Genomic DNA, 23,829 nt, shown 5'->3' on the forward strand with positions numbered 1-23,829 from the left:
CGGACATAAGGGCGATTAAGAATAATTTAAATAAAGGGGAGGACTATAAACTCTTGTTCTCCTTCCAAAGGTGGACGTCCTTAGACATTTGGGCAGACTAATTATCTACTAGATATTCGGACTTTTAAAAAGTCTACTAATGTTTCACTGCTCGTGTCATTTCACAGCCCACCCCTAAATGACGGTCCCAGTGAAAAAGAATAATAAAAGTTATTCAAGAAAGTGAGCAAAGCAAGTAGAGCTCGAGGCTGGCTCGAGCTGAAGGTCTTGGTTCAGTTCTAGTCTCATAGGGTAATACTGCAGGGCATATTATCAAGCCGGGCGTTAAAAATTATCGCTGTTTTAGCTGCAGAAAACTGCCACTAAAGCGGCAATAATGGGCTTGATAATATGCCCTTGTAAATTCCCATAGAAGCCCATGTTTTGGTGTAAACCTCTGCTTCTATTGGAATTCTCCAGGGCATATTATCAAGCCAATTATCGCCGCTTTAGTGGCAGTTGCGATAATTGTAACGCCCTGGTTGATAATATGCCCCTGCATTTTCTAAAACACAGGGGGCCATATTATCAAGAAAGGGCGATACATTATTGCCGCGTTAAAGCGGCGATAATAGGCTTGATAATATGCCCTTGTAAATTCCCATAGAAGCCCAGGTTAACACCAGAGCCTGGGCTTCTATGGGAATTTACAAGGGCATATTATCAAGCCCATTATCGCCGCTTTTACGGCAGTTTACTGCCAATAAAAGCGGCGATAATGTATCGCCCTTTCTTGATAATATGGCCCAGCGTTAGATGCATGACAGCTGAGCACACAAAAAGGAGCTTATTGGCTGCGTGTCTGCAGCTGAGCTGAGCTGCAGTTCACATACATCTCTCTGAAGACTTGACAAGGCTGGAGTCCCCCATGTTCTGTAATGGAGGCAAATGCAGGGGTGTGGCAGCCTAGGGACACCTGTCCACCACCCTCTCAAATGGGAAAATGTTCTTTTAAAGCCAGCTGTGTCTACTAAAAGAAGAAATGTTGCTTACATTTTTTTTCTCCAGTTTGGGAACACAGTGAGGGAAGCATATAATTAACCGGGGGCAGCTTCCCCGGTGGAAATCTGATAGCACCCCATTTGAGGTTTTGTATTTCATCAATGCTTTGTGACCGCAATTGCAGTCCTAAAGCATTAGTACAGAATATTTCAACTTGCAAATCAGGTGGGGATCAGGTGGGGGGGAGCGCTCCTTTCACAATATCCTCCTATTTCCAGTGGTTTGCAAAAGCGCCTACTGCATTCACAAATACTTTTCTGTCACATAAAATTGCTTTATTACATTTTAAGAGAAAGTTATGTAAAACAAACCCTCTGTTTTTATGAATTGCAGGCTTTATGCCTGTACATGATGCCTCTAGTGGTAAACAGACATAATATCGAATCCAAAATATAGACAGGACATAATATCGAGGAAAAAATATAGACTAGACAAAATATCGACCAGAGATAATATAGACTACAAAAATATCGAGTTATATCGATATTAATAGCCAAAATTTCGAATCAAAAATATAGACTAGACATAATATCGACTAGATAGAATATAGACAAAAAAAAATCGAAAATAAGGTACGTTTTTACTAATTTGTAATAATTGTGTAATATAAATCTGTAGCGGGTAGTGGGTTTATAGGGTAATAGGGTGGGAAGTAATTTAAATATAAATAGTTAATTATTTAAATTAATAATAATTGTAAAATAAATAATAATTGCTAATTAAATAAAATATAATTGGTAATTAATAATAATTCATTAATTGATAAATAATTAATTTATAGTAAATTAGTTTCAGTAGCGGATTGTGGGTTTATAGGGGAATAGGGTAGGAAGTAATTGAAATATAATTAATTAATTATGTAAATTAATAATAATTGTAAAATAAATAATAATTGCTAATTAAATAAAATATAATTGGTAATTAATAATAATTGATTATTGATAAATAATTAATTTATAGTAAATTAGTTTCAGTAGCGGGTTGTGGGTTTATCGGGGAATAGGGTGGGAAGTAATTTAATTAAAAATAATTCATTATGTAAATTAATAATAATTGTAAAATAATTAATAATTGGTAATTAAATAAAATATAAATGGGAAATAATAAAAATGGATTAATTGATAAATAATTAATATTTAGTGAATAATTTTCAGTAGTGGATTGTGAGTTTCTAGGGGGATAGGGTGGGAAGTAATTTAATAAATAATTAATTAATTAAGTAAATTAATTAAATTAAAAATAATTGTCCATGAAATAAAAATTAATTGGTTAATACAAGTTATTGGTATAGGAAAATTAATTTACTTGGTACTAATATTTACATAAATAATAATTGATTATGAAGTTTTTCCTTTTTATACTGTTGCACTCACTGGAGTGCGAATAGTAATTTTAACCCCTACGCTATCCAACGTTTTCCCTAATGTAGCACTCACTGGAGTGGGAATAGTAATTGTAACCCCTACACTATCCAACGCTTTCCCTACAGTTGCACCCACTGGAGTGGGAATAGTAATTTTAACCGCTACGCTATCCAACGCTTTCCCTACTGTAGCACCCACTGGAGTGGGAATAGTAATTTTAACCCTTGCGCTATCCAACGCTTTCCATACTGTTGCACCCACTGGAGTGGGAATAGTAATCTTTACCACTATGCTATCCAGCGATTTCCCTACTGTTGCACCCACTGGAGTGGGAATAGTAATTTTAACCCCTGCGCTATCCAAGGCTTTCCCTACTGTTGCACCCACTGGAGTGGGAATAGTAATTGTAATCCCTACGCTATCCAGCACTTTCCCTACTGTTGCACCCACTGGAGTGGGAATAGTAATTTTAACCCCTACGCTATCCAACGCTTTCCCTACTGTTGCACCCACTGGAGTGGGAATAGTAATTTTAACCCCTACGCTATCCAACGCTTTCTCTACTGTTGCACCCACTGGAGTGGGAATAGTAATTATTACCCCTATGCTATCCAGCGCTTTCCCTACTGTTGCAACCACTGGAGTGGGAATAGTAATTTTTACCCCTACGCTATCCAGAGCTTTCCCTACTGTCGCACCCACTGGAGTGGGAATACTAATTTTTACCCCTACTCTATCCAACGCTTTCCCTACTGTTGCACCCACTGGAGTGGGAATAGTAATTTTTACCCCTACGCTATCCAACGCTTTCCCTACTGTTGCACCCACTGGAGTGGGAATAGTAATTTTTACCCCTACGCTATCCAGCACTTTCCCTACTGTTGCACCCACTGGAGTGGGAATAGTAAATGTTACCCCTACGCTATCCAACGCTTTCCCTACTGTTGCACCCACTGGAGTGGGAATAGTAAATGTTACCCCTACGCTATCCAACGCTTTCCCTACTGTTGCACCCACTGGAGTGGGAATAGTAAATTTTACCCCTACGCTATCCAACGCTTTTGCTACTGTAGAATTCACTACAGTTGTTACAATAAATGTTAACCATTTTGCTATGCTACGGTAAAAATATTATATATGTTTATTTAATAATATTTTTTTATATATATATATGTATTATTTTTGTAATATTTTTTTTAATTTACAATAAATATTTATTAATATAACATTAATTTAATAAATTTAAGTAAGTTTATATTAAAAATATTTATTATAACATTAGTTTTAACTTGATTTAAAGACATAAAAAAACGATATTTTAACAGTCTATATTTTTGTAACTCGATATTTTAGAGTCGATATTTTAGTACTTACCTGTTTAAAGATAGCCAGTCGATATTTTGTCCATCGATATTTTGTCAACAAAATTATGGTTTCTCGATATTTTTGAGGTTGATATAATTTCAGTGATCCGCCTCTAGTCTACTAATTTAGGACTTGAACATTTTCAACAAATCATCATTTTTTAGTGATTGTTAGACCTGCCCCCTTTTTGCAGGTTTATCCCCAAACATTTTTGACTTTTGCCTCCTATTTTTCTGTACCCTGTTTTCATTGGCCATAGGATTCTGGGCACTTTACCACTGCTGATCAGTGCTAAAGTGCATATACTCTCGGTGTAAATTGTGAAAATGATTGGCTATCCGTGATTCACAAATTTGATTTACTGGTAAGTCCTGGCCCTGGCACTGAGTGTGCCAGGGCCTGTAAATCAAATGTTACTAGTGGGCTTGCAGCACTGGTTGTGCCACCCAGTAGCACTGTAGTACTGTAAATGTATCTCAGAACTACCACTGTAGTGTCTGCACGCTGTTTTAAACTACCATGCTAACCTGGCAAGTGCACCCACTTGCCAGGCCCTAACCTTCCCTTATCTTATATATAAGGTACCCGTCAGGTAGGCCCATGGTACCCCCATGGGCAGGGTGCAGTGCATGTAAAAGGTAGGCCATGTGCTGGTTTGTTTTACATACCCTGATAGTGATATACTGTGTATTTCGTGTTTTGCTGTTGAAAGGCTGTCTGTCCCATTGGAGCTACACTGTAACATTTTACATGTGTAACTTTAAATTGGAACAAGATAGAAAAATTGAGTTTAGTCTCTGAATTCAGAATTTATTAACACACCTTTTAGGAAAGGTGTTTTTTGTAAATTGAGTGTTTGAAAATGAAATTTTTAGAAAGTGGGCATTTTCTTGTTTTACCATTATGTGTGCCTCTGACTGGTTGTGTATTCACCGTCTGGTTTTGGAGTGACAGGAGCGGTGGATGTGCATTCACTCTAGACAGTCACATGGGGGTTGAGGTGTGCCAGTCTGGGTGACTCATCACTGGGCTAAATAGACCTGGTCTGCATTTAGAGTGGCGGGAGGTGTTTCACTAGCACCTGAATAAGCTGTGTCTCCTTTGCAGAATGCTGCCTCCAATGCTGAGAGCTGTGTGAGGAGAGATGCCCCCGAGGTGGGTGGGGTAGGATGGCCTGCAGTTGCTGCTCCTTTCTGGAGCGTGGAAAGGACTATATTGTTCTTTAACACATTTTTCAAGACAGCATGTGGTGAGCAATGTATTTTCCACCTTAAAAGTGAAAGCAGGTGAGGAGCACTTTCTGTTGCAGTTCAGCGCATGGTGAGCGCTTTTATTTCTGCTGAAAAGAAGAGCGCTGTGCTGTCCAAGTTAGAGCATGTGGAGCACTTTTTCGTTGTCAGAAAGCGCATAACGTGTACTCTATTGTTGTCCCTACTTCAGCGCCCCAGTGGAGCGCATGCCGGCTGCGCCCACATAGCCCTCTCCAGCGAGGGAGAGGGCCCGCAGCAGCAAGGAAAACCCCCAGAGGAGGGAGCGCCTGAATGCAGGAAGAGCGCCGGGCGCCCTGTTGGAACCCCCTTCAGTGGGGCCCCATCTCCAGGAAAGCCTCAATACTGCTCAGGCAGGCTGCTATGGCAACTGGAAACCAGCACCGGGTCGACGCGGCCTCTCCCACTCCTTTGAGGGAGATGACTGAGGAGCCCAGAGGGTCACCTGGGGGATGCCACACTGCCATAACGCCTTCATGACTTTTCTCCCCCATCATGGAGAGACCACCCTTGTCTTCCGCAGCAGCACTGCATGGTCACAGACAGCTGCTAGCTCACATACTTTGGGGGCACTTGAGATTTGGATAGTGTGGCAGGGCGAGACCTTGACAGATTCCCCTGCGGGGAAGTTGGGCACAGGTGGAGAAGCCCCATCAAGCTCATGGTATAATGCCACACAGAAGCACCAATGCACCAGACTTCAGGTACTCAGGAGAAATCCAGGGTAGCCCCCATAACAGCTTGACAGGAGCCTAGGTTCGCTGGGTTCCATGGTGATATCTGGTGATTTAGGTGTAACCTAACTGTGGCATCCCATGCCCTGATGCCATGATATATGTTGTTTGAATCCTTGTTAAAAAAACATAATTAAATATTATGTTCAGGAACTGTTTAAGATGCACAGCAATGGTTTTTCATGATGTTTTATAATGTGTGCAACCTATGAGTATTTGCTTTGTTGCACTAAATGTGGTGTTATAAAAATTGCCTAGTTGGCAGAGTGATTTATGTGATTGTGGTCTATGTGTTCTTTATACAATATATGAGGTATTTTTATATAACCTTGTGTGGAGTCCCTTTTGTGGTGTGACTAGTGTGTCACTGGTGTGTGTGTGTGTGTGTGTTACACAAATGCTTTACACATTGCCTCTGGGATAAGCCTGACTGCTCTCAGGTGAGCAGGGGTTATCTTGGGTGTGTTACCCCCTTACTTTGACTAGAGTGGTGGGTTCTTCCTGGCTTAGGTACATACCCTAGCCAACCAGAAACCCCATTTCTAAGAGTGATCATGGCACAGAGATGCAAATATTATTCCAATTTCTAAACAGCACTAAGGAAAGTTGGATTCATATCATGGCTTCCACACTATGCTAAACTGTGAGAGCCTACATAAATCACATCACTCCATAGGGTGTCATTAAAATCTCAAACCACCAGGAAGAAATCCAATTCACTTACTCACTTATAAATTGTTTTATATGACAAAAGTAGTGTTCTACATACAATTATAACACTGACCATGTATATAGTGCACATGACAGACTGATATCTTATGGTTCATTGATTGCAGTGTTGCAAATGGACAGTAGATGGGGAAATGTTTATTCTTGAAAACTATTATTATTACTTATTACTTATAACAGATTTCAATACAGTGATATACTCTAGTGTACTAAAGTGAAATACAAGCATTCAAGAAATAACTTATTTTTAATTTGCAAGAGTCTATAAGGTACTTTACATGATGTTCGTTGTATCATTTACATGGTGAGAGAAGGCTATGAATTTGATACATTGACCTCCTCAAAAAAGTGAGACAGGAATGCCAGAGGTAGGGATTATTCAAAGGTGTGCATAAGGGGAAAATGAAAAGAAAACTCTATTCTAGAATACATACCGATACATCACCCCATCGCAAGACCTCTGCAACTCCCTCGCCTCCTACTTCCACAACAAGATCGCAAGCATACACAACAGCTTCAGCACACAAACAACGCTCCCCACGACCGCACCAACGCCCCCCACCACCACCCTCAGCGCCTGGACCCCGATCAGCACCGAAGACACCATCCGCACGATGAACTCCATCCACTCCGGATCTCCGACCGACCCCTGCCCTCACCACATCTTCAACAAGGCCGACGCTGTCTTCGCACCCCACCTGCGGGACATCATCAACACCTCCTTCGACACCGCCACCTTCCCTGAGAGCTGGAAGCATGCCGAACTCAGCGCTCTACTAAAGAAACTAACAGCGGACCCCACCGAACTAAAAAACTACCGCCCCTTCTCGCTCCTCCCGTTTCCAGCCAAAGTCATCGAGAAGACCATCGACAAGCAACTAGCCGCCTTCCTCGAGACGAATGGATCCCTCGACCCCTCACAGTCGGGCTTCAGGGCCAACCACAGCACCGAGACCGCCCTCATTGCTGCCACCGATGACATCGGAGCCCTGCTCGACAATGGAGAAACAGCGGCCCTCATCCTCCTAGACCTCTCCGCAGCATTCAACACTGTCTGCCACCGCACCCTAGTGCAGTGCCTCAGCAACGTCGGAATCCAGGAGAAGGCACTGGAGTGAATCATCTCCTTCCTCGCTGGTAGGACACAGAGAGTCCCCCTACCCCCGTTCAGGTCAGAGGCCACCGAAGTCATCTGCGGCGTTCCCCAGGGCTCCTCGCTCAGCCCCACCCTCTTCAATGTCTACATGAGCCCCCTTGCGGCCATCGCACGCCAAAACAACCTCAACATCATCTCCTACGCCGACGACACACAGCTGATCCTCTCCCTTACCAACGACCCCACCACCGCCAGAACAAACCTACACGAAGGGATGAAAGACGTAGCCGAGTGGATGATGACCAGCCGCCTGAAACTGATCTCAGACAAGACGGAAGTCCTCATCCTGGGCTCCTCGCCCTCCACCTGGGACGACTCCTGGTGGCCTCCCGCCCTGGGCACCGCACCCAAACCGACAGACCACGAACGCAACCTAGGCTTCAACCTGGACTCCTCCCTCTCCATGACCAGACAAGTCAACGCCGTCTCCTCGTCTTGTTTCAACATCCTGCGCATGCTACGTAAGATCTTCCGGTGGATCCCCACCGAGACCAGGAAGACGGTCACCCAGGCCCTCGTCACCAGCCGTCTGGACTACGGCAATGCCCTCTATGCCGGAACAACCGCCAAGCTCCAGAAGAGACTCCAGCGAATCCAGAACGCCTCAGCGAGACTCATCCTCCAAATCCCCAGACACAGCCACATCTCCGGACACCTGAGAGACCTGCACTGGCTCCCGGTCAACAAGAGAATCACCTTCCGGCTCCTCACCCACGCACACAAAGCCCTACACAACCAAGGCCCGAGTTACCTCAACAGCCGCCTCAACTTCTACGCTCCCACACGCCATCTCCGATCGACCAGCCACGCCCTCGCCACCGTCCCCCGCATCCGAAGAGCCACAACAGGAGGAAGGTCCTTCTCCCAGCTGGCCGCCAAGACCTGGAACTCCCTCCCGACCCACCTCCGCCTGACCCCAGACCACCTCGCCTTCAGGAAGCAGCTCAAGACCTGGCTGTTCGAGCAGTAGCAGACCCCCCCTCCCCAAGCGCCTTGAGACCCTCCGGGTGAGTAGTGCGCGATATAAATGTCTTTGATTGATTGATTGATTGATTTTTTCTGAGGCATGTTCGCTGAGTCCTTTATGTTGCTCTTAAATCTATACTCTGGAGATTTTTAAAGTGGGCGGGGTTATTTCTGGCTCACATATTTTCATCCTCCATATTTCTCAAGCCCTCAAAGACACATATAGTATTTTCACTTAATTTTGGATTCCTGTTCTTTCAGGAGTAAAATAAGGAATGTACATCTCAGATCATAAGTATTGGTAGGTTTTTCTGCAATTCATTTACTATGCATGCTGGAGAAGAAACTGAGGCTAGCTTCTTATCAACAAATGAGATAATTTGTATCTCTGCAGGGTCTGCGCTGAAAAGGAGGGTGCAATCAGACTGGACTTTAATTCTAGGTGGCCCATAAGAGAAGAGACTGGCTTTAGAGGCATAAGTGAACCTATTGATGCCTTTAGAAGCTGATTAGGCTTCTAACAAGGGCCTGATTGAATGAATCTGGGTATAGGAGATACAAAAGTGAATCAAAGAAGATGAAAGGTTTTATCATTTCAAGTAGGTCTTACTCCAAGTAGAGCGGTTTTCAGTCATGGTTTACAGTTACGGTTTTATATGGGTTAACTTGCTGCAATTTCCAATGCACTATGCCGCAGAGCACAAGTGTAGTCCTTCCAAATCATCCCAGTCGACTGGTCCAATCACCTGCAAATTCCATTCTCCCTAACCAGCTCACATACCAAACCATACGGGCAACCCAAGTAAGAGAAAAGATGGTTCAGGGACACATCCAACCTTGACACAGGAGCAGTGGCCATCATAGCCCTTCCCACCCTAATTTCTATCACACCTCATAGGGACATTAATGAGGTCACCAACAAGTACAACTCCTGCATGGAATCCCTTATAGACAAATCTTCACCCTTGAAATGCAAATTATCCAGACCTAAAACCCTCCAGGCCGTGGTTCTCTAAAGAGCTTTATGAAGAAAGAAAGCTGATCATAAAATGTGAGAAAGAATAGAAAAAAGCATCTTCTCACCTGAGTTTGACTAAGCTCCGCAAAGAAGGAAAACATTACAAAGACCGAATTCTCAGAGCCAAATCCTTCCACAACAGAGCCCTCATGAATTCAGCAAAGAATAGACAAAGCGCCAGTTTGAGGTCATTGCACAGACTACTGATCCCTCCAACACTTCGGGTCCTAAGTCATCAGTGGCCCATTGCACAACTTCCTAGAATTCGTTGATAAAACGGTTAGAGACATCCATATTGACCTCCCCATCAATGACTACCTTGAAATGGTGGAGACTCTACCATGCAAAGCACTACAATCATTATCATCCTTCTCTCCAATTCCGAAAAGGACCTATAATTAACAATCTCCAAAGTAAAACCCTCAAACCAACCACCATCAGGATGCCATCCCAGGTTCAATCAGAAAATATCTTGCCACACACCTTCTCCTCATATGGACCACTTTGGTGAACTACTCTCTCAAACAGAGCCTCTTCCTAGAATAACTAAAATGGGTCAAATCCCCCTCTCTTGAAAAAGCAACCTCTTGATCCAGAAAACCTGAACAACCACCACCCAGTCTCCACAGAAACTGAGATCCTCCACATAGTCTATGACTCCTTCAGAATCCCCAACTACGTAACTCCTGCCTTCTGGTCCTCTTCCATTGATACGCTGCATTCAACACTGTCAACCATCTGTACCTCCTTCATACTCTTGAGCTTCACATGAGATGTGGAGGCATTGGCCTCAACTGGTTCTCCTCATATCTATCCAAGTGCTCCCAAATTGTGAAAATGAGCAACTCACTCCATAGACCAGTCAGCATTCACCACAGGTTTCCCCAAGGTTCGATCCTCTCCCTACCTCTACCTAGAACCTCTTTGTGTGATTCTCACAAACTCCGGGATTCTCTCCCACCTCTTGCGAACAACACTCAAATATACTTGAAATTCTCTTCCCCGGAAGACGTTGTCCTGCTTTTAAAAACTCTCTTAAAGATTCAAAACTGGATGTCCAACCACCATTTAACACCCAACCCAACTTAAATAGAATTTCTTTTAAACTCACCTAAGAAATGAAAAACCTTCCTGCCCTGGATGTTAGCCCCGCCACTGTCCAAAGTACCAGATCACTCAGCATCACCCTTCATATTTATCTCAATCTTCACAGCCATACTGCACAACTCCAGCTTCTGCAGCTTTGGGGCATCAGACAATTAATTCTGGAACAAGACCTCAAAATAGTGGTGCAATCACTCGTTCTCTCTACACTAGACTATGGAATTGCCCTTCCCTCAAGTATTTCCAAGGTTCACCTAGGCCCACTGAGAGCTACTCTGCCTGCTGCGGCACGCTTCGTTTTAGGTCTCAAGAGATTTTACCACATTTCCCCAGTCATGCTAACCCTCCACTGGCTCGCCACTGAACCGCAGGCCCAATTCAGATTTGCTTGCATTACCCACAGAGTGCTGTACTCCTCTCTACCCTCCTATCTAAACAAGAAACTGAAAATCTTCAGAGCAAACAGGAGTTCCAGAAATGTCCAGTCCCTGCTACTGGAATCTCCACCTTCAGTTGAGTGCGATACATGAACCAGTCTTTCTCTGGAAGCGCCACCAGAATCATGAAATCTATGCCTCCCTCCCTCTGTCTAACTACCTTGTACTAACCTTCAAAAAGGTCCTCAAGCTCCTTTTTTTAGACAGACGTTTTGGTTAATTCACTCTCAACCAGACTTATGTATTCACTCCACAGCGATCTGCCCTGCCTGTGTTAGTTGACATCACCATCAAAAATCATGCTGTAACTGTGTATTTCCTTTGCCCAATTGTTCTAGCTTTTTCTTCTGCTTACTCCTGCACACATCCACTGAAGTAATCAGTTCAGTTTAAGTACAAGTAAAGTAACCCTTATATCCTGCTTGCTGTAAAGCGCTCTGATGCTTTTGGCCATGTCCGGGCTAAATAAAATTGCACACAAAAAAAATTATTTGTTTTAGCTAAGAGTCATCTGACTAGGGTGGGTGTAATAAATTGGGTTATTGGTTGAGGGGGATGGAAGCCCTACTCAGCCAACAACCACAATCTTGGTCAGGGTAATCCACAAAAGTCACTAAATTCATCAGTGCTTAACACTCTGATAGATTGGGACAAAGCAGTCAGGCTTAATTTAGAGTTAAATTGTAAAGTATGTATGCAGCATACAAATGGTAAGGAAGTAAAAACACAACATAGGTGCTGAGAGAGGTAGGGTTCAAAATCTACAGCTAGGCACTTTGTCCATGTAGCGTTTTGGCCGTTTCCTGATGCAGGCACTAGGCCTACCCACACAAGTGAGGTACCATTTTTCTCAGAAGACTTTGGGGAATGCGGGTTGGGTGGAATTATGTGGATCCATACAGATTCCAGAACAATCCACCAGAGAAATGTGAGGAAAATATGGGGGGTTTTGACAAATTGAGGTTTGCAAGGGATTCTGGGTAACAGAACCAGGTGAAAGCCAGACTAGTCAGCCTATCCTGGATTCCCGTGGGTGTCTAGTTTTCAAAAATTGTATAGGTTTGCTAGGTTTCCCTAGGTTCGGGCAGAGCTAGGGTTCAAAATCGACAGCTAGACACTTTGCAAAAAAAGGGTCAGTTTTCACTATGAAAATGTGGTGTGTCCACGTTGCATTTTGAGCCGTTTCCTGTCGCGGGCACAAGTCCTACCCACACAAGTGAGTTACCATTTTTCTCGGAAGACTTTGGGTAATGCAGGGTGGGTAGAATTTTGTGGATCCATGCAGATCCCAGAACTTTCCATCAAAGAATTGTGAGGAAAAGGGAGGCGTGCAAGGGATTCTTGGTAACAGAACCTGGTGAGAGGCACACACGTCACTTCATCCTGGATTCCCCTTGGTGTCTAGTTTAAAAAAATGTACAGCTTTGCTAGGTTTCCCTGTGTGTCGGCTGCGCTAGGGCCCAAAATCCACAGGTAGGCACATCCTGAAGAAAATTCTGTGCCTAGTGGGCTTTCTGCAGCCCTGGGGAGGGGGGAAATCGAGGGCTATAGCCCTGATAAGCCCCCAAGGGGGACGGAAAGACTGTGGCTATTATTTTGGGGGGGGGTGGGCATTGGGATGCCCATTCTGGGAAGCCCCCACCACTACTAATAGAAAAGCCAGCATAATCGCTTGCGCCCAGTAGACTTTCTGAAACCCCTGGGGGGGGGGGGGCAGATTAGGGGCTACTGCCCCCATCTGCCTCCCGGGAAGGGGGGGCAGAAATGGTGTGGCATCTTTTTGGGGGATGGGAGGATTTGCATGCCCATTCTGGGCAAACCCCACCCAGAACATTCGAGAGAAAAAAAATCCTGGTGGCTAGTGGGCTTTCTGTCCCACCCCGGGGGGCCGATAAGGGGCTATTGCCCCATCTGCTTCCCGGGGGGGGGGCAGAAAGAGTATCATTTTTGTGGGGGTAGGGGCCTTGACATGCCCATTCTGGGCAACCCCCACACCTACCTATATAAAAAAAAATCCCTGGCCCTTAGTGGGCTTTTTGCCCTCCCTGGGGGCGGATCAGGGGCTATTGCCCCCACATTCCTGCTGGAGGGGCAGCAAGTATTTAGGTTTCCTTGGAGGGGGTAGGGTGGGGGCATTTGCATAATCCCTGGTGTCTAGGGTCCTTTCTTCCCCCATGTGGGGCAGATTGGGGACTACTTCCCCCCAGGGGTCAGAAAGACTAGAATATTATGAGGGAAGGAGTGGGGGAATTGGCGTGCCCATTTTTGGCAGCCCCCACCCCTAAATCAATTGTAAAAAAAACTCTAGCGTCTAGTGGGCTTTCTGCCCCCCAGGGGGCAGATTGGGGGCTACCGCCCCCATCTTCACCCATGGGGGGCAGAAAGACTGTTATTGTGCAGGGGGTGGGGGCTTTGGCATGCATATATTGGGCAGCCCCCACCCCTAATTAACATATTAAAATAAAACCCTGGTTTCTAGTGGGCTTTCTGTCCCCCTGGGGGACAGATTTAGGTCCCCTGCCCCCATCTGCCCCCCAGGGGGGCAGAAAGACTGAAATTTTGTGGGGGAAAGGGTGGGGGCATTGCCGTGCCCATCTTGGACAGACCCCACCCCTAAATTAAATGTAAAAAAAAAACCTGGCGTCTAGTGGGCTTTCTGCCCCCCGGCGGTGGGGGGGACAGATTGGGGGCTACTGCCCCCAATTAAAATTTTAAAAATGATATCGGAGTGTTTCACTCAAGCTGTTGGAATTAAATCTTGTTAAACCGAGCAGCATCCGCTCGCGCTGCGGCTTGCGGTTTGTCCTAATAGGTAACTGACAAATATAAATCTTTCAGGAAATCGGGACGTGTTTGGATTGATGTCCGTGTGGTGCTTGATAAGTGATGGCACATTTCAATGTTTTGTTTTTGAATGTATTTTGTGAATTGTTCAATGTATTGTCTGTAAACGTCATCTGAAATTAATGTGTTTCCTCTTTTCTAACTTTGGAATTTCTCAAAAAAATATATGAAAATAATCTCAAATGGAATGGTTTAATAAATAACCCAATCAAACAAAAAGGCAGTGGTTTGATTGATGCTATAAAGACATAAAGCAGAAGTATTGAAGGAGTCAGGTATCCCCTTCTGTATTTGATAACTTTCTAAAAGTGTCACTTTCAGATTTGTGACTTAAAATCTGACTTTACCAATAAAGAGGATTTTAAATTACAATTCATTTGAGTCCAAACAGGACATTTCTACCTGCTATCAATCAAAAGGTACCACTAAATGTAATAGGGTAACCAAATGTTATCCTATGGGAGAGGTAGGCTTTACAGTAGTGAAAAACTAGTTGAGGAGTTTATCACTACCAGGATATGCAAAATTTAAAAGCACATGTCCTACTTTTTATGGTTCAAACTTTTTTATTTATCAGTTTTCGTTATTAACACAGACTCTCACCCACATCCATAGGCTAGTGAGGTACGTAAATGAGGGGTCAACTGTGGAAGAGGGTGGTCACTGCCAAGGGCTAGGGGGGCAGGGTAACTGGGGTAGGGTTCAAGGGATGATCATTGCCATACAAAATGCACATTGTGCACGGTTCTATATTATTAAGCATGGCAGTAACCGGTGACAAGATTACGACAGTCTCTATCCATCGCTGAGGTTTTGTGTGGGCTCTTGCTGCATTAAACAAAGAACTTGAATATATATTAGGCAGGTTTATTCACCAAATTCCTGTGATAGAAATTGGAGGCATGAACTCTACATTTTATTAAATTGCAGAAGCTTATTATCAAGTGAGGCTGTGAGCTTTTCCAGTCCAATAGTGTCCCAGAATCCGAATAGTCAGTCTTTATGGTCCAACGTGCAGTCGGTTCTCAACTTAGAGGTGATGGATTGTTTGGATGCATTTAGCGCTGCAGTGAAGGACTTTCTTTTAACCAAGCACTGCGGGTAGGTTAGAGTAATTTGGGATTCCTAGCTATAGCTGGGAAAATTAATGATCTCCTAGTATTGTTTGAGTTTAGAGCGCACTGTAAATGTAGTGTATTTTGTAAAGCGCACAGCTGCCCCAACAGGGCGTCCCGGCGTTGTATAACGCTGTGGAACCCTTCCTGGCTCTCCCTGTGAGATGCCTCTCCTGGGCACCCCCAAGGTGAAGCCAGGCACCCCAGTGTTATAGGGGCTGTTGTGGAGATTAAGCAAGCTATTGCCCAGAGTTGCAGCATGGGACCCATGATTAGAGTAGGCGCCGATGCAAGAATTATCGAGTCCGCGGACATTGAGCCCAAGACCCTGCCGCGTCGGGACTTGAACCCTGGTCCCGGGCCTGATCTCTGCTTCAGAGTCTGCCGCTCTAACCAGTGAGCCACACTTGTACTGTAGGAAGTACATCTAGGTGACTGCATTACCCCGGCGGACTTCTTTGCTTCCACATCTCAATTTCAGGATCCTTGCCAGGATATAGCACCAGTAGTTTGTTATTTTGAGCATCGCCTCCTTGCCTGCTGTACTAAAGGAAGAGATGCATGCTCTGAGGAGGATGTCATTCTTTGCTGGTAAAGGAGTGTTCCAGATTTGCTTCCCATCTCTGTTGCACAAGGGACTCGGCTGAAACTGCCGACTTAATCAAAAAGCAATACAAGTCTGATAGTAGGTCTCTGTCCCCAATCCTCATGATGAGTATGAATTAAATAGAAGGTGTAGGGCGGGCACAAGGTTTATTTTGTCAGGTCGCATTGGCAGTTCAATACTGCACTTCAGGCTGCAGTCTCCAGTCTGAGACATGTCTTAAAAGGCTTGTTTACTGGATGGCAAAATGAGTGCTGCTGGCCCATTAGTAGCATTTAATTTACAGGCCCTGGGTGCATGTAGCACCATATATCAGGGACTTATAAGTAAATTAAGTGTGCCAATGAGGTGTAGGCCAGTTGTACTAAGTTTAAGGGAGAGAGCACAGTCTTACTGCCAACAAAAATGCATTCAGGAAATAGAAGCGAAGACATAATGCTTGGTGGCGACCCTGCAGAGAGGGCCAGGTCCACCGGCAGGTTCTGCCTTTCTTCCCTTCGTTTTCCGCTCTGTCCTACTTCTCTTCCTCTCTTTATTTCTTCGTTCTATAGCTTATTCTTTCATCTGTCTCTTCATTTTTCTACCGCTTTTAAATATGATATCTAAGTATTGTTTGCTGTTGGTGCGTGTATTACAATCAAAATTTGTATCTCTATATGGTTATAAGGTGGACTTGTATGTCACTGTATTTGCTGTTATTCTAAATTCTTAATTTGTTCAATAAAATAATTGATACACAACAGCGGGTTTCTGCAGTCCTCTGCACATCTCATGTGCTTAGTGGTCTTAGAGTGAACAATCTTAACAATGGCCAAAAGGCAGGGATGATTAATGTTTTTCTCAATTTGATCCAGAGCAGTTGTAAATGCAAACCTAAGGGCATTCACAAACGTTTTGGAGTTGCAAGAGCTGAGGGAACATCTATCTCACACTGAAATGGACCCGTTAATAATTCGGGTGAATAGATGGGCGATGTACACCTATCAACTGAATAATCTAAAGATGTGTTTAGGAAGGATTGCCACTCATCAAGAAAATACATGTAAGTTGTTAAATTAGCAGAACGTAGTAATTTACTCAAATAAGTAGGCATTATTCAGTCATTGAAAGGTTCATGACATTTGCCAATACTTTTGTGAACCAGGTGCACAGGTATTAAACTGAGTAATTATACAAAGAAAATATGTTTGTTTCCATTACAAAAAAAAAGTCTGACTTACTGGTGATCCTGTTTCTCCATCCACTCCAGCCAAGCCGTCTTCGCCCTTCTTGCCCTGTGAAAGAAAGCAGCGACTTTGTCAGAGGCACTGAAAAGCCATTTAACAACTTCTGTTCAATATGGGACTGTAGAAAGTTATTTGTTACTGGCAATAAAATTGCTATCATTTCGTCCAACAGGGCTACTACAACTTTCTCCAAATATATGTTATCACATCACTCTGTTCAGTTGCACAGTGCAAACATCCTCAGCTCAAGAGTGGTTATGTGGATCCCATGCATTTTGTCACAAAAGTTGGTTTCTTCACTTCCCGTGACCTGTCTTGTCTATTTTAAGAAACCAGACTATAGTCACAAATGTTCTGCTGTAACTACATCTTGCAGTGGCAGCTACTCTGCTAAGATGGAGGGGCGTCGACCCACTGCTCTTGGAGCAGTGTAAAAAAAAAAAAAAATAACAGAAGTTATTTCCGTTATTATAATTATTTTTTTTGTATCAGCCAGGTTGGGCACACCGGGGCACGGACTGCCATGACATCCTGGAGGAGAAGTGGTAGCTGCACTCCAAAGTGTGCAAGACTGCTTTGTATGTTCCTCACCAGGCTGCATTACACAGCCTAGTGGGGAACATGACCAGCCTCCCATTCCCTGCCTGAGCGACGAGCCACGGCGCTCAGACCAATCACAATGGTACATTGCCGCTGCGGAGAGATGTCGAGTGACGACGGAGTAGAGACGGCTGAGGACTCGAAACTAGCAAGGAGATAAGTGTTAGTATTTTTTCATTTTGTATACATCCACCCACAGAATACCCCCCTGCCCCTTCACTCTCGTTCCCTTCTTGCCACTACAACCTCTTGTAATACTCCTTTTTAGGTCGAAACTGGCGTAGGCTGCGCGCATGAGCAGTCTCGCCAGCGAGACTTAATGTCTCAGAGTAGCGAGGGTAAACCCCGCCCCTCTTCTCCATTGGCTGGCCTCCTAAACGGTGGCCAGCCATTGGAGAAGAGGTCTCTGTGACGTTCTCTTTTCGCTGTAAGCACCGTTCTTTTCGGATATAGGGGCGGTTTTTTTCGTTTCTTTCTCTCCTCTCCTCCAGCCAATGGAGAAGAGGGGAGAAAGAAAAACACACCCCCAGTCTGAAAAGGACGGACTTAGACACAAATGGTGAGCTCCTGTTTATCAGTCCATGGGAACGTGACCCCATTACCTCTTAATCTTTGCCCTAGTCCCTCACCCTGCCCCTATGATGGCCATCACTGAAACATACTGGAGTAAGTAAGGGTTTCTCTCCTGTCTCTAACACGAGGAGCTTGCGTCGCTTGTAGGCACTTTGCAGCCATAGGACGTTGTACACTTAGTAGACACACGTGGTCACCCACTTCCCCTCTGCCTATGGCTCTCACAGACTGCTTTTCCGGTCCTGTCTCGTTGCTTCCTTCCTGTGTATTGAATAAACTTCAGCCCTCGTGCTGAGAAGAAGTGGTGTCCTGCTGATAGGGCCTTGAGGCGCTGTCCGGCCATGGCTGACGTGAGCAGCGTCCCGTCCGCCCTGCCTCTTATCCGCCCGAGGTCATGCCAATCTCTGCGGCCGATGCAGATAAGGCCCTGTGCGTGCTTGTATCTCCCGGCACGGGTTGGTCAGCCGAGGCTTGAGGCGCGCAAAGGTGACCTTCGTGGAGCCAGACAGGCCCGGCCAGTGAGGCAGGCATTTATTGTCGCACTGACGTCACTGGATTGGGAGGGGACGCTAGCAATGGTGTGAACTCTGGGGGGGGGGCAGGTACAACACACCCAGACCTCCGCTCTAGGCCCTATGCTCCTAAAATGGCTAGCTTTGGGTGTGTGAATTGCGGTGGGGGGAAGGGTGTACTCTTATCTCCCCTTATGTACTGTTATGAGTGAGTAGATGGGTGTGAGCAGCGTACGTGCGTTCTAGTGCCGTCTTACTGATATTGTGTGACTCTGGGCATGCAGCTATCTACATCTCTGTACTTCCCTATGTCCGCATACATCTGCAGAGTGTTCAGAGCTTTAACACTCTTCACACTAGAGTATTACTCACTCTATAAAACCATTGTAAATACTCCCCCAGAGCTTGTTGGTGGCCTACCAGATGCAGTTAGCCTTACACATTCACAACAAATTAATTACACACGCCCATGTGGTCTAAAGTAACAATTCTTGTGCTGCTTCTGGGCGCACAGTTGCATGTGCCAGGCCCCAATGCACCCCCAGCGAAGACAGGAGGGCCTTAAATAGAATTGGGCTGTGATAGTGAGCACCACAAGTTTACATACTCCAATACTGTCGTTTCTGTTCTAATTCCTTGTTTTACGTTCTTTCTTGTCGTTTTTTTTTTGTAACTGTATTTTTTATTTAAAGAAACAATATGTATTTCCCTCAAAGTGTGGATTGTCAAGCGTTTCTCTCCCTCTTTTCGGTGACGCCACAGATACTGAGACAGGCCTTTCGAGCCCCATCTGAAATGCTTACGTGTCAATCGATTTTGTTTCCATTGAGTAAATTGAAAGCAAACTTAGATGTACACATTTTAAAGTGGACCCGCCCCAGGTAGAGCTGCCCAGGTTCCCAGGGGAATTCGAAGCCTCAAATGCCGCCAGGTGGGGGTTCACTCGGTGCAGCACACAGGCAGTCAGGGGCACATGCGGGGCAGAGAAGGTGGAAAACCCAGAACTGGCTACTTTGTGTGTATTTACAAAGTAGGAAATATATTTACGGAATTCGCTTGTTTAAATCATTTGACTGAAAGTTGCCTCGTTTTAGCAGTTAGTGGCCGGAGGGCATTGAGCTGTGGTTCTCACTCGGAGCTGCTTGCATCTGAATCCGGCTCCTTCAAAACAAATGGAGGCTTTGGTTGTTTTGTACGCCCTTCCCTGTCGTGGTTTTATTTGAGCTGGTTCCCCTGTGTTTATTCTCGTGTTCTCTTCTTACCCCATGGGCAGTTTGCTGGGCACACCCATAGCAGTAATGTTCGTTGTCTTATGTGTATTATTCTGTTTCTCTTAGCTGTCGTGAGCACGACTTTTATCATGCCCTGTGCGTGTGTGTGGCTGTGTGTGTGTGTGGAGGGGGCTCTGTGTGTGTGGCTATGTGTGTGTGTTTGTGTGTGGCTGTGTGTGTGGCTCGGTCTGTGTGTGTGTGTGGCTCTGTCTGTGTGTGTCTCTGTCTGTGTGTGTGTGGGGCTCTGTGTTTGTGTGTGACATTTGCGAGAGATTAAGCTATTGGCATTGTAAATGACAATGCCATTTATTTATCTGTTTTCAAAACCAACACATAAATAAAAATGTTGTCATTTGAAACGCCAATAGCTCTAACGTTTGCAAAGGCGAGACCGTTGCATTGTAAATTCTTGTTAACTACGGTGTCTAATCCCGTTCAAGGGAAAACTCCCATGTATACCTAAAGTGGAATGCAAGATTGGTGCAAATTACCCGAGACACAGGTGTTTTCCCTCCCAATTGGTTATCCGTAACACTGAGTCTGCAGCATCAAACCAGGTACAAATTGCACACCCAAAAATGAATGGTTATTACCATGTGAACAATATGCACCCCTGATAGTGGAACAATTATGACCAAGTGCTTTGTATCTAAATCTTACATGTTGACATACAGGCAAAATTTGAGTACACGTGTTAAGAATGTGCATAGTGCTTAATTTGTGAAAAAAGAGTCTGGTGCCTGCAGCCGGTACAATTCAATGTCAGAGCATCAAATACCAAGGCTGATAGTCTTTAATCCGCTGCCAGACAATCCCTGCCCCTTTCCTCGCTGTTACTGGTTCATGCTTTCACCCTTTTGATGGTTTTGCTGTCTTTCTCTTCCTATGACTCTCCAATCTCTGTGCTTTCCTTCTCTTGCTCTCTGTAAAGATCTGATGCAGGAATATAAGTGCTGGTCCCCCTATGTAAGTCAGTGGCTCCCACCGACAACCACTGGCTCAAATTAAGCACTGTAGTGTTGTCAGACGGTTTAATTGTTAGGGGATTAGAAATACACTAATGCAATTGAGCTGTATTCACTTATCCAGCTAGGATTTAATTTAACAATCGACCCACTTTATCACTTTAATAAATGAGGATAATATAACTGGAAACACATCATTGACCAGCTGTGTGCATTGCTATGAGTTTGTTTAGGATGTGGCACTTTAATGGTCTATTGTCTCATTTTAGAAATGTTTTGCGGGACACTGTTAAGGGGGGTTCCTAGCTCTGTACTACATGTACATGAGGTTTATTTTAAATAGGATACAGAGCTTAATTTCTAACATAAATAAATAAATGCCAGTTCGAAAAAATCCTGTCATGAGGCAGATTGAGGAGATGTGTTGGGCCGAGAAGAGGGGCTTACTGTCTCTCTTTCTAACCATGTTCATCCTGCAGCAGCACCACCGTTGCTCAGAATCCCCAAAGGCCTCCTCCAGTTGTCCTCTTGGATCTCCATTTGTCTTGGCTGGAGGAAACAAGGGTATGGCTACCACTGTGCTGCAAGTGCAGTGCTACTGGGACCCACAGCTGTGAGGGGCCCATTCAACACTGATAATTGTTGGATTTTGCTACTCTAACAGCACTCAAAGGGACCGTTTTCTCTGCTTGCATGGCTTCCTTGCTATTCTAATTGGAGAACAGCATGCATGCAGTCCAGGTGGGAGCACCACAGTCCTTCTTTTATTTCCATTGTGATTTATGGAAATAGAAAAACTGCCATTGTAATAGTAGTATACATAATTGTCCTGGTCATAATTTACCTAATGTATGCACAAGGGTGAAGCCATTGCTGAGCTGAGGTATACACATACTTAGCAGTATCAGGGGCAGATTTACAAGTCCCTATTGCCACAGGAAGGTCACTTTTACTGATATTCCTATGGCGATAAACCCTTCGCCTTATTTATAAGGCGGCGTTAAGCCATATAACGTGGCTTAACGCCGCCTTGTAAATAAGGCCCTTTAGCGGGAAAGAGGCGTGGAATGGGTGTTGTGGTGGGCAGTCCTCTTCCACACCCATTGGTTTTGATGTGCAGGACGGTGTCCCTTTCTGCACGTAAATAATCATTCCCCCCAACGCAGGCACCCTTGCACTATGGTGCAAGGATGCCTGCGTTGGCACTAGGCGGCTTCATTTAGTACCAGCACAGGGGGAAACGCAGGGGTGCACCGTATTATTGTAAATATGGTGCATCCATGCGTTAATAAAGTGATGGAGTGCGGTGCTAGCAATATTGGAGCTAACCCGCGCTCTGCCACGTTCTTATGCATATGCCCCTCAGTTGCTTATACCTGCAGCAAATTTTAAACAACAAATATAACGTTACCATCTGCAGTAATATTAAATGTATGGTGCCAGTGTCTTCTTACAATTGTAGACCGCATTTGTGCATTTGTGGTGCACATAACTTCTTTAAAGCCTAATACAGCAATTAATGTGTCACCCAAGTGCCTCTAATCTCCAGATCCTGAAGCAAAAATGCTACTGCTAATTAAAATACAGAGGCTCAATGTTACTTTACATTCACCTTCCACAATAACTGTAATTGTTACACGAGGTAAATACATGCAAGGCAGATAAAACAGCTATTTTTAACCTGCGCTTCTCAGGTTGATGTGTCCAATTACCCTAACATCGGATTATCCGGGGAGCCCACGAATGCTTTTTAAATGTACGTCACTCTGTCGAGGTGGGCGGAGCAACGCCTAATTAGCGCCTCGAGTTACCGCATCATTACTGTAAGGTGAAGAGGCGCCTTGCCATGCTTAACTGTCAAATGTGCAATTTGCGGTTGGAACTTTTTAAATGCAGGTTGGGGGTGTCATTTCACTTGCTGTAAACAAGGGGGAGGCGTACTCTAGCAGTAAAAAGTTGTGCATACCTCTGGAACTTTCTTGTTGACAGGCACCTCATGTAAGCATCCCCAAGGGGCATACGTATATCTTATAGACAAGTGGAGGGGGGAAGCCCTGGAGGACTTGCGCAAGCACGGGCTCTGGTATATGTCCTGAACAAGATATATAACAGGGAAGTTCGAAATTCTATGATTTTGCTTTGATGCGGTACACGTGTTTCACTCGGCAGTGAATCGATTCACAGATAAACGTGGGTAGTAAATTCCTTATAAAAGTACATATAAAAATCAAAGAAGTGAAAGATATATGTCAAGTTCGATTACAAAACAGACCATTTAATAATAAATATATCACGAAAAGGGAAATATGATAAGAGCTTTTAAAACATGGTCCCTCGTGGAATAAATAGAGGAAATCAATTCAAATTAGGCCCATGGACAATTCAAGAAAAGGAAGAAAAGAGAGAGCTCTCACAGAGCCCCAGGTTTATGCTCAGCTGTCCCGCAAGTGGATGACACTGTCCTCTTCACGTTCTCTATGTTTAGTAATAGAATCACTCTGGAGCAAAATCAATCTGGTGTGAAGAGAGAAATTAAATATAACTTCATGGGTGGAGAGCACTTGCCCTAAGCAAACCAAGCTCCAGGGGTCCACTAAGGGACCGTGCACAGGCGGCGGTCCCCTACCCTGAGGCCTCCGGACATGGTCCGGAGCATGGGAGGCCCCCTCCATGTACAGTACTTTGCAAGGGGGGCCCTCACCACTGCGGTAAACCACATGCATTTTGTCTTAAGAGATCAGGGCAGGATGAAGAGTCTTGAGATTGTCAATGCCAATGTGAGTGTATAGAATGTATCTGATGAGGGAACTTCATGGCTGCTACTCATGCGCTGGTGACCTGTGCAGTGTTTTAATAATGTCAAAGCAGCGAAAAGCTGTACCGAGTTCAAAAAAGTCACATCTGCGTCCCATTAGTTTTCTGAAACCCCTCAAGATG

At 44.6% G+C, this 23,829-nt stretch overlaps 1 protein-coding gene across 1 annotated transcript in view; it reads right to left on the reverse strand.

Annotated features, from left to right (window-relative positions):
* COL22A1 (collagen type XXII alpha 1 chain) overlaps positions 1-23,829 on the reverse strand; it is a 994,625-nt gene that overhangs the window by 252,772 nt on the left and 718,024 nt on the right. The window contains exon 24 of the mRNA XM_086966258.1: positions 16,966-17,019. Coding sequence (XP_086822384.1) covers positions 16,966-17,019 — 54 coding nt within the window. The remainder of the gene's footprint in view (positions 1-16,965; positions 17,020-23,829) is intronic.

This window comes from Lissotriton vulgaris, chromosome 4_1, assembly GCF_964263255.1.
Source record: "Lissotriton vulgaris chromosome 4_1, aLisVul1.2, whole genome shotgun sequence".
Lineage (NCBI taxonomy): Eukaryota > Metazoa > Chordata > Amphibia > Caudata > Salamandridae > Lissotriton > Lissotriton vulgaris.